A 16,352-nucleotide genomic window follows, 5' to 3' on the forward strand; every position below is an offset into this window, starting at 1 on the left:
ACTTTGTGCCTTCACAAGGCCTCACATTCAGCCATGGACTAGCGGCTCCCTAAGGGCCTCTCCAGTTTCTTCTGGACTTATTTATGCCCTTAACACACACACACATAATGTTCCAGACTACTAGAGTAAGTACAACTTTATCAAGATCAACGCTGGCTACCTGGTCCCTGGATCTTTATCTGTACCAACAAGTAGTTAGATCTCAGCCTTCTCTTACTGCTTGCCAGTGGGATCATTGTTGTTTCTATTAATCTCCGCGCACACGGGGTTTCCCATGCTCTGCTCCATATAGCCAGTCTCTTCTGGCAGCCATGCTGCAGCTCTCTCAGCAGGACTGCCCCAAGGAGCTGGGAACCAGGAGTTCTGGGCAAAGTGCCACAGATTCCTACTACCCTTACTGAGGTTCAGTAGATTTTCTTGATAAGTGCTTCTCAATTTGTTATATGCTTTTCAATTTTTAGAGTCTTAAAATTACTGTTTCTGACATTTCTGTCTAGTTGTTGCTTTGGGGAAGAGGATTTGTTGAGCTCCTCACTCAGCCATTCCAGGGGTCCATGCAGACTTCCTCAGGACCTCTGTGTTAATTTGTGTCTGCAGAGGGGTGATATAAGCCAAAACCCCAAATCTCCTCTTGTTGTCTGCTGATGGAAGCTGTAAGGCAAGCCAGTGGGTGATGACTTTGAGTGCACGTTCTCTCATCTTTGAGATGGAAAGTAGAATGAGAGTCATTCCTTGGCTGAATATTTAATATGTCTTAGGGATAAAACTAAAATAATATCCTGATCATTTCAATAGCTTCTGGAGCTAATATAAAATATATTCTTATAAAAGAGGTCTTGAAGTTCTGACCACTCGGTTCTATCAGTCTAAATGTGTATATAAGGGGCGCCTGGGTGGCTCAGTGGGTTAAGCCTCTAACTTTGGCTCAGGTCATGATCCCAGGGTCCTGGGATGGAGTCCCACATTGGGCTCTTGGCTCAGTGGGGAGCCTGCTTCCCCTTCTCTCTCTCTGCCTGCCTCTCTGCCTACTTGTGATCTCTCTCTCTGTCAAATAAATAAATAAAAAATCTTAAAAAAGAAATGTGTATATAAGATAAGTGGCAAGGAATATAAAGAATCTCAAAAAAATGTGTAAGCAGAACTTTTCTGATACTCTGCTTAACTCTTACCTGAGGGGTACCAAAACAGTCTCAGGTAATCAAAAGCTTAGCCAGTAACACGGCTTGGTGAACTGGAAAAAGAACCAATACTCAGGTTTACAGCAAACTTGAAATACAGACCAGTGCTTTTCAAAATGTGGTCCTTACACTAGCTGCATTAGGAGCATCCATGATATTTCTTAAAATGCAGCTTTCTAGGTCTCAACCCTCTATGTAAAGATTTAGAATCTAAGGGAGTAGAAAGGAGAACTTTTTGGGGGCGCCTGGGTGGCTCAGTGGGTTAAGCCGCTGCCTTCGGCTCAGGTCATGATCTCAGGGTCCTGGGATCAAGTCCCGCATCGGGCTCTCTGCTCTGCAGGGAGCCTGCTTCCTCCTCTCTCTCTCTCTGCCTACTTGTAATCTCTCTCTGTCAAATAAATAAATAAAATCTTTAAAAAAAAAGAAAGAAAGGAGAACTCTATATTTTTAAGATGCAACCCAGGTAATTATTATTCATATGAAAAGTATGCAAATCAGACACTTTCCTTTACCAACCCTATCCATTCTTACCCAAATTAGAATCAATTATATAGATTAAGAATTAAAATTGAGAGGCTAATCCATATAGTAGCAATATGGAGACTAGAGCTTTAAGTAAATAATAATAATAAAAGATAAAAAGTGTTCTTCCTTGAGGTGTGAACTTTCTTGGATCTCCTTTTTCCTGTTTGGATTGCTTCTTCAAACTCACCTGTAATATGCTACTCCCTTGATGGGAGGCCCAGGTTGCCTGTTGGTTGGGAAGCAGTAGCTTTGGGAAAGGAGTTCACATTTATACTCTGTATAAGGGGCAAGAGAAGTACTTCCATGTTCACAGAATATCTAGCCTAACTTATCAGGGTAAAGATCAGAAACTTCAGTCCAAAACTCAAGTTAGCAATAAGACATATTCCATTATCTGGAGCTTTTTTTTTCTTATACTTGTTTTTCAGGAAACTCAGAAGGTGGAGGCCATGTGGTAATCAGTGGTGTAACACCAAAGGATGCAGAGAACCTTCAGTTACTTAAACGCACAATTTACACTCAGCTTTTAATATCACATTCTGTGGCAACTGACACAGAGCTTTTAAAAATCTTCATGACATTTTCTAGCATAATCTTGTAAAAATTTTGTTATTACTAACATTTCTGAAATGTTAGGCTAGAAGAACAGTTTTTCTTGTGTTATTAAGAACAAGTTCACTCATGGTCCAAAATTATGGCAACTGTTGTTTGAATGAGAATAAATATACCTGAAAATAAACCCTGGATATGTGGGTTTGCAGGCCAGTCAAATACCCTAAAAATCTTAAGTAAAATGGACAGAATCACCCTTAATTGACTATATTTGTTTTCACTGAAAAGTTGCAGTAATGAAATCATTAAAGTATTTTAATAGGATTTTATATAGTTAAAAATAAAACTTACTAATAATTATCAATTTGAGTCTAAATTTCCCACAAATCCAGGCAGATTAAAAAGGTTATATTTATGCCAACTGTGAGAAAGATCTCAACACACTGCATTAATCCAGCTCATACCTATACTCTGGGTCACTGTCATAGGCAGAGTCTCTGTATAAAAGACCTCTTTTCAGTTCCAGTTCATCTTCTTTCTCTGGATCTCTCTCATCCTGAAAAGTTTAAAGATTTCCATTAATTCATTTTATAATTAAAATGATGCCTCTGTTTCTTTGGGAAATGCTCTCCCTCTCCCCATTATAAGAAATGAATTAAATGCTTGGATTTCTTAGGAAAGAGAAAAAGAGTAGGTGAGAATTCATGATTCATGATTCTGCTCAATAAAATATAGTTTTATTATATTTTGTTAATAAGGCTTATTATCAAAGACTAGATACCTGGTAGATATTTTCCTGCATCAATAAATGAACAAGAATTGATACTGTGTCAAGATATGTAGTAAGATATATAGTAATATATACAATACATAACAATACATAACAATACATTGTTATGTGACTCCTGAAAGTCTGTCCCTACCCTCTGAAGAATAAGTACCTGGAAAACTTATGCAAATGTAAGCATTCAAACATGTACCTATTATTCATAAGCCAAAACGCAACAATAAGCCACAAGAAGCAAAAATGAAGGGCAAGGTAATTGTATCAAAATCCATAGCTATAGAATTCTAAAGAAATAGATTGTAAACTATATCATCCACTGCAACTATGTTCTTATGTATGGTAATTTCATATAATTTAGTATCAAATATCTTTCACGACAATTAGCCAATATCCTTGTTGTCCCTTAGAGAGGAACAGACATAAAGGCAAATGGATAACAAAAGAAGCCTGTAAGCACAAATCAATTGCTATAAAGATTAGTATTAATAAGGGAGTCATTTACTTTATGTGAGAAATCAGCTGAATAAAGATAATGAAGAAAAATGTTTCTAAAAAATTTGCTGATGGCATGAAATTGGGAAGAGAGCATTCAATTAAAAAAATGGAAGCAATGGAGTCAATTATCATATGGTTTAATTTACTTGTGGAGCATAAGAAATAACATGGAGGACATTAGGAGAAGGAGAGGAGAAGGGAGTTGGGGGAAATTGGAGGGGGAGACAAAGCATGAGAGACTGTGGACTCAGAAACAAACTGAGGGTTTGGGAGGGGAGAGGGGAAGGGGGTTGGGTGAGCCTGGTGGTGGGTATTCAGGAGGTCATGCATTGATTGCATGGAGCACTGGGTGTCGTGCATAAACAATGTATCTTGGAACACTGAAACAATAAAATTTAAAAAAAATGGAAGCAATAAAATATAGAGCAAATTTTAAAAAATCACAGAAAATGTGAATATATATCTAGAATTGTTATAGCTTCTAGGTGAATGAACCCTTTATCATTATGAAATAATTCCATTTATTTCTATTAATGCTTTTTTCCCCTTAACTTTTTTTGATTTATAGTTACTGTAACTAAACAGCTTTCTTAGTGTTTGGATGGCATAAATTTGCCCTTCTATTTTCCATTTTTCCTTATCATTAGGTTTTAGATCTTCTTCTTAACTATCATATAGCTGAATGTTGGTTATTTTTGTACAGTCTGATGAATCAGTGAAGTAGAGCATTAACGTCTGTAATGAGTACAAAAGACACTACAAAATAAAGTGTAAGAAATTTTTAAAAATGTAATATGTTTTCAATCTTCAGAAACAGATTATGTTACAAGAAGGAATGAATGAAAGAGATGTAAATAATATTTAATTTTTAATTCTTTCCTTGGAAAAAGCCATTCATTTCTAAATTATATAAGTGGTATTATACATAAGCATAAATCAATATTCCTTGTTTAATTTTGTCAATACAGTTGAAAAAAATAATTTTTGACCAAGAGAAATAAAAAATGTTGACTAAATTTTAAAGTTTATATATAAAAAAATACAGAAGTACTTAAAAAAATCTGAACTTTTAGTTTTCATTAAATAAATCCCTATTTTGAATTGGGTACTTACTATCCTATGAGATTAAAAAAAAAATGACTAAGATATGGTTCCTGTGGAACCTGCGGAACAAAGCTGTTTATTCTGTGAAGCTCTACGGGTAATAAGCAGCAAGGGCAGAATTATAAGGAGAAAAAAGGAAAAAATAGGGAAGAACATTCTAATTAATAGAGCATTCTAAAATCAGAATGATGTTCTTTAGAGGAAGTAAGATCATAATTACTGAAATTATTCTGGCAGAGTGTTGATACACATCTAGTTCAAGAAGTTCATGGAAGGGAATTCTGCCCCAGGAAACACAAAGGACCAGGTGATCTTCATGGTTATTCCCTTCAAATTTTAAGACTATATTCTGTGACATTTAATATATTTTCAATACAAATACATATATCTTGTAAGAGTCCTGCTATAGTCTTTCTTTTAAAGGTCAAATTATATAAAAGTAAAGAGGTAAAAAAAAATCGTACTTTATTATAATGTATTAACTATCAGTAGAGCAAGCATTTGAAGAGATATATCATTCTCATTAGTGCCAGGAAACACATCCCTAGGGCAAGGAGAAATGATTCCAGTCTTATTCCTTGTCAACATTCCCATTTGCCAACATACAAATACAGAAAAAACAGACGACACCAATATTTGCTGAGTTCCTGTAAGGTATCTAGGACTGTGTTAGGTTCTCTTTACTTGTGTATCATTTAAGCCTTTGATAATCTTATGAAAAAGGAGGTAGTGAAATAAAAAAATTAAATAACTTGGCCCAAGTCATACATTATTAAGTGGCAGAACTGAAATTTAAACTTAGATTTAACTTGATTTACATTATACTGCCTCCTAGAATGCAAATGAAACAAAATCTCCATCCCAAGCCATTAGATTACTCTCCTATATGAAAATTAGGCTCAAACTTTCAGCTGTATCTATTTTTCAGCCAGTATCTACTTGTTTTTTTATGAGGGTGGTCCAAAATAATATAGCTCAGAAGAAACTTTCTCAGGATTTCCACGAAGAAACATTTTTCTTCCAGCAAAAGTTATTAATAAAGTAAACATTATTAAAAGAAGCTGTGGGCTCTCCTTCCCTAAAACTGGCACTAAATTAAATGTTCTTTTAAGATTCCTCTCATCAATGATCACTATGCCTTATACAGGTGATTGACATCTTACTTAGACTACCCCTGCTATCTACTCATGCTTGCAAACTGAAAAATTTAGGGACGGAGGTGGTTAGTCTAAAACATAACTAGAACTAAAAGGCAGCAAGCAATCTCACTAATTATATAGTGTTTAAATAAAATATACACCTGTCATTCTCAAAGAAATGAAGTTCTCATACATAGTTAAAATACCTGTAAGGTATATTTTATTACTATCAAATTCAATACTTGATTTATAGTGAATTGTGTACAAGGACAAGAATTCAAATAGTTCTAATATGCATTATCACCCTGGACAAATCAGTTAGCCTTAATGGCTTTAATTTCCTAATTCATAACATAGAGAAAACTTAGGTAGAACTGCTTAAAGGCAAAGGAATAAGAAGTTGAAGGGCTAACTTTGAATTGATTTGAACTGAATTTATTTATTTATTTGAGAGACAGTGAGTGTGTGAGCAGGGAGGGAGAGGAGGAGAGAATCTGAAGCAGACTCCACGCTGAGTATGGAGCCTCTGTGGGCTCTATCTCATGACAGTGAGATCATGACCTGAGCTGAAACCAAGAGTTTGACATGAAACCAACTGAGCCACCCAGGCACCCCAAGGTTTTTCTAATTCTATAACCTGGTTTATAATTGTAATAAAGAATAAGAAGGGGAGGTGAACCATGAGAGACTATGGACTCTGAAAAACAGTCTGAGGGGTTTGAAGTGGCGGGGGGATGGGAGGTTGGGGTACCAGGTGGTGGGTATTATAGAGGGCACGGCTTGCATGGAGCACTGGGTGTGGTGAAAAAATAATGAATACTGTTTTTCTGAAAATAAATAAATTGGAAAAAGAAAAAGATTATTTATTATAATAAATAAATAAATCTTAAAAAAAAAAGAATAATAAAGTCTGAAGGGAAGACCAATTAAAGAACACTTAAATGGGAACCTTGACAAATTGCTAGAGGGGGGCTGTGAAAAGGTACGTATGATGGTTAATTATGTATGTCAACTTGGTTCAGCCATGCAGCCTAGATGTTGGTGGGTCATTATTCTGGACATTTCCATGAGGTTTTTATGGATGAGATTAACATTTACATGAATGGACTTTGACTTTCTAAATGTGGGCTGGCCTCATCCAGTCAGTTGAAGGCCTTAAGGGACCAAAGACTAACCTTCCACAAGGAAGAAGGAATGCTGCCAGTAGACTGCTTTTGGATTTGAACTACAACTCTTCCCTGAGTATCCAGCCTACCTCACCAGATTTTGGTCTCACCAACCTTCCACAATTGCATGAGTCAACTCCTTAAAATTTCCCTCTCTCCATATATGTGTTTATGTATATAAACACACACACATATACACATACACATATTCTTTTGCTTCTGTTTCCTTGGAGAATCCTGACTCACACAATACGAGAATGAAAAACTCCTACAATATATTAAGTTAGAGACTTCAGTACTTTACTTCCAACAATGGATAGAACAATCAAGGCAGAAGATCAACAAGGAAATGGAAGACTTGAACTATACTATGAATCAACTAGATCTAACATCTACAGAACACTCTAGACTAGCAGAATATACATTCTTCTCAAGTATATATGACAAATTCTTCAGCAGAGGGGCTCCTGGGTGGCTCAGTGGGTTAAAGCCTTTGCCTTCGGCTCAGGTCATGATCCCAGGGCCCTGGGATCGAGCCCCGCATCAGGCTCTGCTCAGCGGGGAGCCTGCATCTCCCTCTCCCGTGCCTGCCTCTCTGCCTACTTGTGATCTCTGTCTGTCAAATAAACAAATAAAATCTTAAAAAAAAAATTCTTCAGCAGAGACCATACACTAAATCATAAAATGAGTTTCAATAAATTTAAAAGGACTGAAATAATACAAAGTATGTTATCTGGCTACAGTGAAACAAAATCAGCAAATTCTTTATTGAAAATTCTCCTACAAAGATGGGCTTATTTAAAACCCTTAAGAAATAAATAATATTACACAAACTCTTCAGAGGATGATTGGGAGTATTTTCCAAATCACTTTTTATAATTTAAATTTAATTAACCAAAATATAGTACATTATTATTTTCAGATGTAGAGTTCAATAATTCATCCGTTGTATATAATGCTCAGTGCTCAAATCATTTTTTAAAGACTTATTTATCTATTTGAGAGTGAGAGAGAGTACGAGCAAGCAAATGGCAGGAAGGGCAGCAGTCTTCAAGTAGTTTTCTTGCCAAGTGGGGAACTGGATGCAGGGCTTCACCGCATGACCCAAGAGAGCATGACTTGAGCTGAAACCAAGAGTGGGATGGTTAACTGAGCCACCCACTCCCTAATCATTTTTATGAGGCCAGCAAAAACTTAAGGAAGACATTACAAGAAAGGAAACTTACAGACTCATCACTATCACTAACTAAGATGCAAAAATCCTAGGTGAAATATTACCAAATCAAAACCAGTAGTGTGTGTGTGCATGTGTGTATGTGTGTGTGTGTATAAATAAATTATGATCAGGAGTTTTTTTCCAAGCATGCAGGCATGGGTTAAAATTTGAATAATCAAATAAGCAATTTACCACATTAAAACAAAGAGAAAAAGCATTTAATCATCCCAATGTCAAAAAACTCATATATTAATAATGAAAAATTTAAAAAACTCAATGAAAAAAAAAAGAATAGAAGGAATGTCTGTAATCTGGCAAAGAATGCCTACAAAAAATGCATAGCACACATCATACTTAATGTTGAATTATAAAAAGCTTTCCTCTTTGGATGGCAAACCAGACAGGATACCCTCTTTCACAACATCTATTTGATATTGCTTTGGAAACCCTACACAGTGCAGTAAGGCAAGAAAAAGAAATAAAAGGCATACAGACTAAAGAGGGAGAAATAAATCTGTCATTCCTTACAGACTATATTATACATATAAACATGAAAGAAGTACCATTTATTAATATTAATATGTGACTGTAAAGTCACTGGATACAAGGTCATTACACAAAAATCTATTACAGTCGATATACCAAAACCAAAAAGAAGATACAACTTCAAAATATACAACTGACAGTAGCATTAAAATATCCAACATCTAAGAATACGTCTACTGAAAGAAATGCAACTATGATAACTATGACATAATTGGGAGAAATTAAATCTCTAAATTAATTTTAAAAGACATCATATTCATGGATTGGAAGACTCAATATTGGTAAGATGTCAGTTCTCCCCTAGTTAAAGCACAGATTCAATGTAAGCTCAGTCAAAATCATATCATGTTTTTTAAAACAGACAAGCTGATTTTGGAATACAGATGGGAATTCAAAGAACAAAGAATAGCCATATCACTTGTAAGCAAGAACAAACCTGAAGAACTGTAGCCATTGGATGTCAAGAGTTATTATAAACCTACAGCAAATGAAAAAGTATGATGCTACTACAAAATGAGAGAAGCCAATGAAACAGAAGAAAATCCAGAAAGATACTCATATATATACAGTCCCAATGGAACAGAAAAGAATCCAGGACTATTTCCACATAAACAGAGAAAGGGAAAAAATGGCCACCTGAAAAAAGATGATATACCATAAACATAGGGGAAAAAATAAACCTTCATCCAAGTCTCACATTATACATACAAATCAAATCCACATACACTGTAGATCTAATGTGAAAGGCAACATGATAAAAGACTTTTTTAATGGGAGAATATCTTCAGAATCACAGTTAGCTGAAGTTGTCTTATATGGACATAAGAAAGGACTGACCAAAACACTAAACAAAAGGAGAGGAAAACTGGGCTACATTAAGAACTTTTATTCAAAAATGGTGTCTTAAGAAAACAAACATGCATGCAACAGATTTGAATATATTCATAATATAAAACATATCCATCAGAAAATGTCCAGGAGTTAAAATAAAAGACCTTAAGAGGCATATATATGGTACACGAGGAACAAGTCTGACATTGCTTTTTGAGAAGAACTGCAAAGGCCAAACTATATAAAAACAAGAGAAAATCATAGCTAAGTGTACAAAATTAAAGTGCTGAAAAGAAATAACGATGAAAATATATTTAAAACTGCCAGAGAAGGGAATTCTAGGAAGATGTTAGTGACAGTGTATGGTAGGCAGAATAAGGGTACCCAAAGATGTCCATGCCTTAATTCTCAGAACCAATGAACATGTTACCTTACAGAGCAGTAGGGAATTTTGCAGATTTGACTAAGGTTAAGGATCTTGAAAAGGGAGGATTACCTTGGATTATCTATCTAGGCCCAATTTAATCAAATGAGTTCTTAAAAGCAGAAATAGCCTTTCATGGCTATGGTCAGACAGAGGGAGATGTGACTAAGAATTAGGGTCAAGGGGCACCTAGGTGGTTTAGATGGTTGAGTATCCAATTCTTGGTTTCAGCTCAGGTCATGATCTCATGGATCATGAAATCAAGCCCCATATAGGGCTCCTTGCTCAGTGAGGAGTCTGCTTGAAGGTTCTTTCCCTCTGTCCCCCACCAATATGTACGCACTCTCTCTTTCTCTCTCTCTCAAAAATAATCTTATTTTTTTTAAAAAAGAATAAGGGTCAAGGAGATGCAGTGTTGCTGGCTTTGCAATTGGAGGAAAGTGGCTACGTGCCAAGGAATGTGGGTGGTCACTAGGAGCTGGAAAAGGCAAAGGAATTGATCCTTCCCTGGAAACTCTACGAAGAAAACATCTCTGCTGACACACTGATTTTAGCCTAATGAGATTCATGCCAGGTATACAGAAATGTAAGATAATCAATTTGATTTACTAAACTTGTGGTACTTTGTTGTGGTAGCAATAAAAAACAAATAGTATTTAGAGGCACAAATCCCCTCATAAAAACATGCAGAAATTGTTTTGGCGTTACAAGGAATAATTCATGGCAGACCAATACCCCTATTGAAAACTAGAAAAGCCAGAAAAAAAATAAAAATTTATATATTTTAAGCTATTAGAAAGGTGCAAAACCCAAAACACTAGTGATACTAACGTTTCAGAGGAGAGTAACTTTCAAAGGTGGATTGATGATCTGCACAGCCACTTTTCCTCAAAGTGTTTGCATATTGTGACATGGGCTAGATGCTAAGAACCAGAGCTTCTATTAGAACAAGGGTCATTACTGTGACACAGAAAAACCAACAAAGTTTTTGATGGTTGTAAAAGAGGAGAGTAATGTAACTGGAGTATTATAAGGCTTTAGATGTACAACCAGTTTCTCAGTTATGACATTTATTGATTTATGAAGCTGTGTGGGACTAGAGGCTATAGAGCTAACCCAAAAGTCTCTGAATGTTCCTACAATTTCATGGTACTTACAAGATAAAGACCTATATAAGAGATAAAGATCTGGGGCACCTGGGTGCCTCAGTGGGTTAAAGCCTCTGCCTTCGGCTCAGGTCATGATCTCAGGGTCCTGGGATCAAGCCCCATGTCGGGCTCTTTGCTCAGCAGAGAGCCTGCTTTCTCCTCTCTCTCTGCCTACTTGTGATCTCTGTCTGTCAAATAAATAAGTAAATAAAATCTTAAAAAAAAAAGAGAGATAAAGATCTATAGTGAGAGGCCCTCAAAACACAAGAGGCAAAAACCCTGGAGATAGCAGTGACACTTAAGTTTATAAACTGGAAATACTTGACAATTTGGGACAAGCTAGGCTAAAAAATCTTGTCTTGGCTCAGGCAAAGGCTATTTCTGGGGATGGAGTACCCAGCAGAATTTTTTTTGTGAATCACACCACACTCGAAAAATAAAACTGAGAACTGGAAGAACCTCAAACACATAAAAGTGTCTTGTCACAATATTTGCCAAAATTTTGAATTATGCCAGTTTGGGGGAGGGGGAAACAAACTAATCCAAAAATGACTGAAAAGCAAAAGATCCATATAATTAGATGGTAGTTAAAAGACAAACATCTGTCAGGAAAAAAGATGTTGGTAACAGAATAGGTCAAAGTTTAAAGCCTTGAAATGTAGTGAATTGACACTTGACTGGTTGAAATCACATTTATACTGGGAGCAGGGTATGATCACTTCTGGGAGCAGCTAGAACTGGTCATAGAAGTTGTACTGGAAGACAGAGAAACCAGCAGACATCTTGGTGATTATGCAGAGCTGATATCATAAAAACAGAGATGAGAAGGGACTCAAATATATGAATATTTTCTGAAGGTTCCTGGTATGGAAATATAAGGAACTAAACCTAAACTTTCTGAGAAGTAGGAGAGAAACTGCCTCAGTTTCTTGGTACTGAGAAGACAAAGACCTGAAAAACTCTGACTTCAAAGCTCTAGAGGTTGATTACCAAAACATCAATATAGCCTCAAAGTAGTCTGGTCTCTTTTGAATCAAGGTTAGCCCCTTGATGCAACCTGCCTAATAGAGGAAAAAGAGAACCCTTTCATCATCTAGAAAGATCTGAAGTTCTTTTAGAAATAATGTCTAGAATTTATTATGAAATAAGTGCTATGGTCAGCACAGGAGAGTCAGGACAGCACGTAAGAGTGAAAAAGACAGAAGAAGCAGATCACAAGTGTAACCCATGTATCAGAATTAGGAGATAAGCATTTTAAACTAACTATGATCAGTATCTTCAAGAAAATAGATGAAAAGTTGGACAAAATAAACAAAGGTTAAGGTTTTCCAGAAACACTGGCATTTATAAGAATTAATCAAAGAGACATTTTAAATCTCAATATTAAATAGAAGTAAAGAACTTTTTTTAAAAAAGATTTTATTTATTTATCTGACAGACAGAGATCACAGGTAGGCAGAGAGGCAGGCAGAGAGAGAGGAAGGGAAGCAGGCTCCCTGTTGAGCAGAGAGCCTGATGCGGGGCTTGATCCCAGGACTCTGGATCACAACCAAAGATTTTATTTATTTATCTGACAGACAGAGATCACAGGTAGGCAGAGAGGCAGGCAGAGAGAGAGGAAGGGAAGCAGGCTCCCTGCTGAGCAGAGAGCCTGATGTGGGGCTTGATCCCAGGACTCTGGATCACAACCCGAGCCAAAGGCAGAGGCTTTAATCCACTGAGCCACCCAGGTGCCCCAGAAGTAAAGAACTTAATAGATGTGTTTAACAGTATATTGGAAACAGTAGAAGACCAGATCAGTGAAGTAGAATATAGGTTCATAGGAAATGCTAATAAAAGAGAAAATAGAAAGATAAATACAGAAAGAAGTGCAAGAAACTATGGGAGATAATCAAAAGGTCTAATAGTTGAAATTGGACACCCAAGAAGGAAGGAATAAAGGTATAGTCAATATAGCATATTTAAAGAAATAAAGGGCTGGAATTCCCTAAATTAATTTAAGTAATGAATTCACAGATTCAAGAAACTCTGGGCAGGGTTAATACATAAAACCAGGGGTGCGTGGGTGGCTCAGTGGGTTAAGCCCCTGCCTTCAGCTAGGTCATGATCTCAGGGTCCCAGAATTGAGCCCTGTGTTGGTCTCAGGATTGAGCCCTGCATTGGGCTCTCTGCTTGGCAGGGAGCCTGTCCCCCACCTCCACCTGCCTCTCTGCCTACTTGTGATCTCCGTCTGTCAAATAAATAAATAAAATGTTTAAAACTATATATATACAATCAAATCTTTTAAAACTAACGACAAGACAAAATACTAAAAGAAGCCAGAGATAAAAGATATTATAAGCAGAAAGGGTTAAGACTGACAATAGGCTTATCAAGAAAATAATGGAAGTTATAAGATAACAAAATGATATTCTTAAAGTACAGGAAGCAAAACATCTGCCAACATATACATTTATATCCAGTGAGGAAAAATTCCTCATAGATTTATGGATACATAAATAAACACGTAAGTAATAAAAATAAGTAAATAAAAATGAAAACAGACCTCGACAAAAAAATAGCAGACCCTTAGCAGACCTTGACAAAACAAAAACAAAAACAAAAAAACACTAAAGGAAATTTTTCAGGCAAATGGGAAATGATCTAAAATGAAAAGAGAATGAAAAACTAAAAAGCATCAAAAAAGATGAATATGTAGGCAAATATAAATATTACTATACAAAATATGTAGGCCAATACATATAAATATTATTATATGAAACAATAGTATCAATGCATTATAGAATCCAAAATACAAGCAGAAATAAAATGTATCACAATAACTTTTAAAAAGAAAGGAGTTTAAATGGAGTATAAGTATTCTAAAATTCTAGCATTATCAAAAAACTGGTAAAGAAAAGAAGTGTCTTAAATTATAACAGAGGAGACATGTATTTTATAGGGCAACATTAAAAGAATAATAAGCAAATGCATACCCTATGAGTTAAAAGAGGGAGGAGGGGGAATAAAAATATCTTAGTCAAAGGAGACATACAGGAGATTTAAAAAACAAACATGAACAGATATGTCAGAATATCAGTAATTAAGTGATTGCAGTAAATAAAAGTAAGTACTCAATAATACAAAACCTAACTATATAAGACATACATCTTAAGTATAAGGACACATAAGGGTTATAAATGTAAAAGAATGAAAAGTACCAATTGACATTAACCAAAAGAAAGTTGATATGCTTATTATAATATCAGACAAACTATATTTGAAGGCAAGAAGCTTTCCTAGAGGTAAAGACATTTCACAATGACAAAAAGGTCAATTTAAACCTGTATGCATCCAATAACACAGTTTCAGAATATGCAAAGCCTCTGGAATACCCATAATGGGGAAATAAAACCCAGAAAATACAGTGTGTTAGCAAGGCTATAGAAAACTAGAACTGAGAGAAAACCACTGATACTGGAACACTTTGAAAAAACTTTTTGGTAGTATAGTCTACATTCCTTCTTATGACCAGCAATTCCATATTAGGTATATATCCAACAGGAATACATATATATGTTCATCAAAGAACATATACAATAATATTGATAGCATTACTGTTAGTATTAGCCCCAAATAAAAAGAATTAACTGATAAATTTTGCTATTCTTACTGGAATACTATAAAACAAAGGTTGGCAAACTATTCTTTGAAGGGCCAAATACTGTGTATGTTCAGCTTTGCAAGTTATTTGTTCTTTGTCACAATTGCTCATCTCTGCTGTTATAACTTGAGAACAGCCATAGATAATATATAAACAAATGGGTCTAATTCATGTTCCAATAAAACTTTATTTAAAATTTAAAAGTCTGGAATTTGTCTGTGGACTATAGCTTACTGATTCCCACTATATGATTATAAAAATGAAGCACATGCATGTCACAAACATAATGATCAGCAAAAGAAACTAAATACATGATGATCTGAAGTTATCCCTGTCTGAAGGCAAAGAAAAGAAACTAAATACAAAAGGATGAATACATGATTCCATTTATGAAATGTTAAAAAACACATAAAACTTATCTATATGTTGTTAGATATTAGAAGATAGGTTGTGTAGTGACTGAAAAGAGGCACCAGAGGCATTTCTTGGGTGCTAGTAATGTCATGTCTCTGACCTGGATGCTGTTCACCCATGGGTTCATTTTTTAAAAACTCACTGTGCTGTAGAATTTAGGATTAGAGTAAAAAAAAATAATTTTTTTTTAAAATTATCTAGAATAGCAGTATTAAAAATCCATGGGAAACATCTGCAAGAAAATTAAGAGACAAGATTTCCCATGAACTCCAAAATATCAGGAGACATTCATAAACCCCCAGTAGGTACATGAGAAGGTAACACCATCTGTGGAGGATGAATCAGAGGAAAACATTGAAGCATCTGATAAAAAAAAGTAAGTTCAAAGTAACAAAAAAGTATTCACTCAAAAGCTTGGTGGGTCAGTTCAGAAACTGAAACCGGAAGAGGTTTTCCCACTCTCCTAGTGATGAATACAAAGGATTTACAATACATTCTGAAGAAGCTGGAGCAGTCTGGAAACTGTTAACTCAAACTAACACACCAAAGTCATCTTCCAAGATAAAACCCTCACTGAGTGTAAACATCTGGAAAAAGAATTCGGGGAGCCTGGGTGGCTCAGTGGGTTAAAGCCCCTGCCTTCAGCTCGAGTCATGATCCTGGGGTCCTAGGATCAGGCCCGTCAGGCTCTCCACTCTGTGGGGAGCCTGCTCCCCCCGACCCGCCCTGCCTATCTGCCTATTTGTGATCTGTCTGTCAAATAAATAAAATCTTTAAAAAATATATAAATTGAACAGGGAAGTAAAAATAAAGGAAAGAAAATTTCTATATAAGAATTGGGTAGAAAAAGAAAGCCAGGAAATACCAGAAACTAAGCTGCCATACTTTTGAACAAATCAGAAAGACAGAAAAAAGAGCTCTCAACTACACATTTAGAAAAATTAATCTAAATCCTATGTCCCTTTCTAAAAATTCAGAAAAAAATAATTTTATAAAGTAATCATCATAAATGGGTTAAATTTCATAAAAAGTTTTCAGGGAGGGGGAGACCAAATAAGAAGCCCTCAATGGAAGCATGCCAGAAAAGTCATGCTCACAAAACAGATGGAAAATGTTACCTATGTCTTCATGGCCAGACAATTTGTCTTCCCAAGAGTAAATGATCTTATGAAAGAACAAGAAAA

At 35.6% G+C, this 16,352-nt stretch overlaps 1 protein-coding gene across 3 annotated transcripts in view; it reads right to left on the bottom strand.

Moving 5' to 3' along the window:
- The window catches only part of SPATA6 (spermatogenesis associated 6), a 155,808-nt gene that overhangs the window by 13,597 nt on the left and 125,859 nt on the right, over nt 1-16,352 (bottom strand). For all 3 annotated transcript variants that reach the window (XM_044238190.1, XM_044238191.1, XM_044238189.1), the window contains one exon: nt 2,720-2,811. In XM_044238190.1, the coding sequence (XP_044094125.1) occupies nt 2,720-2,811 (92 nt within the window). The remainder of the gene's footprint in view (nt 1-2,719; nt 2,812-16,352) is intronic.

The sequence above is a fragment of the Neovison vison genome, chromosome 2 (genome assembly GCF_020171115.1).
Source record: "Neovison vison isolate M4711 chromosome 2, ASM_NN_V1, whole genome shotgun sequence".
NCBI classification, from domain to species: Eukaryota; Metazoa; Chordata; class Mammalia; order Carnivora; family Mustelidae; genus Neogale; species Neogale vison.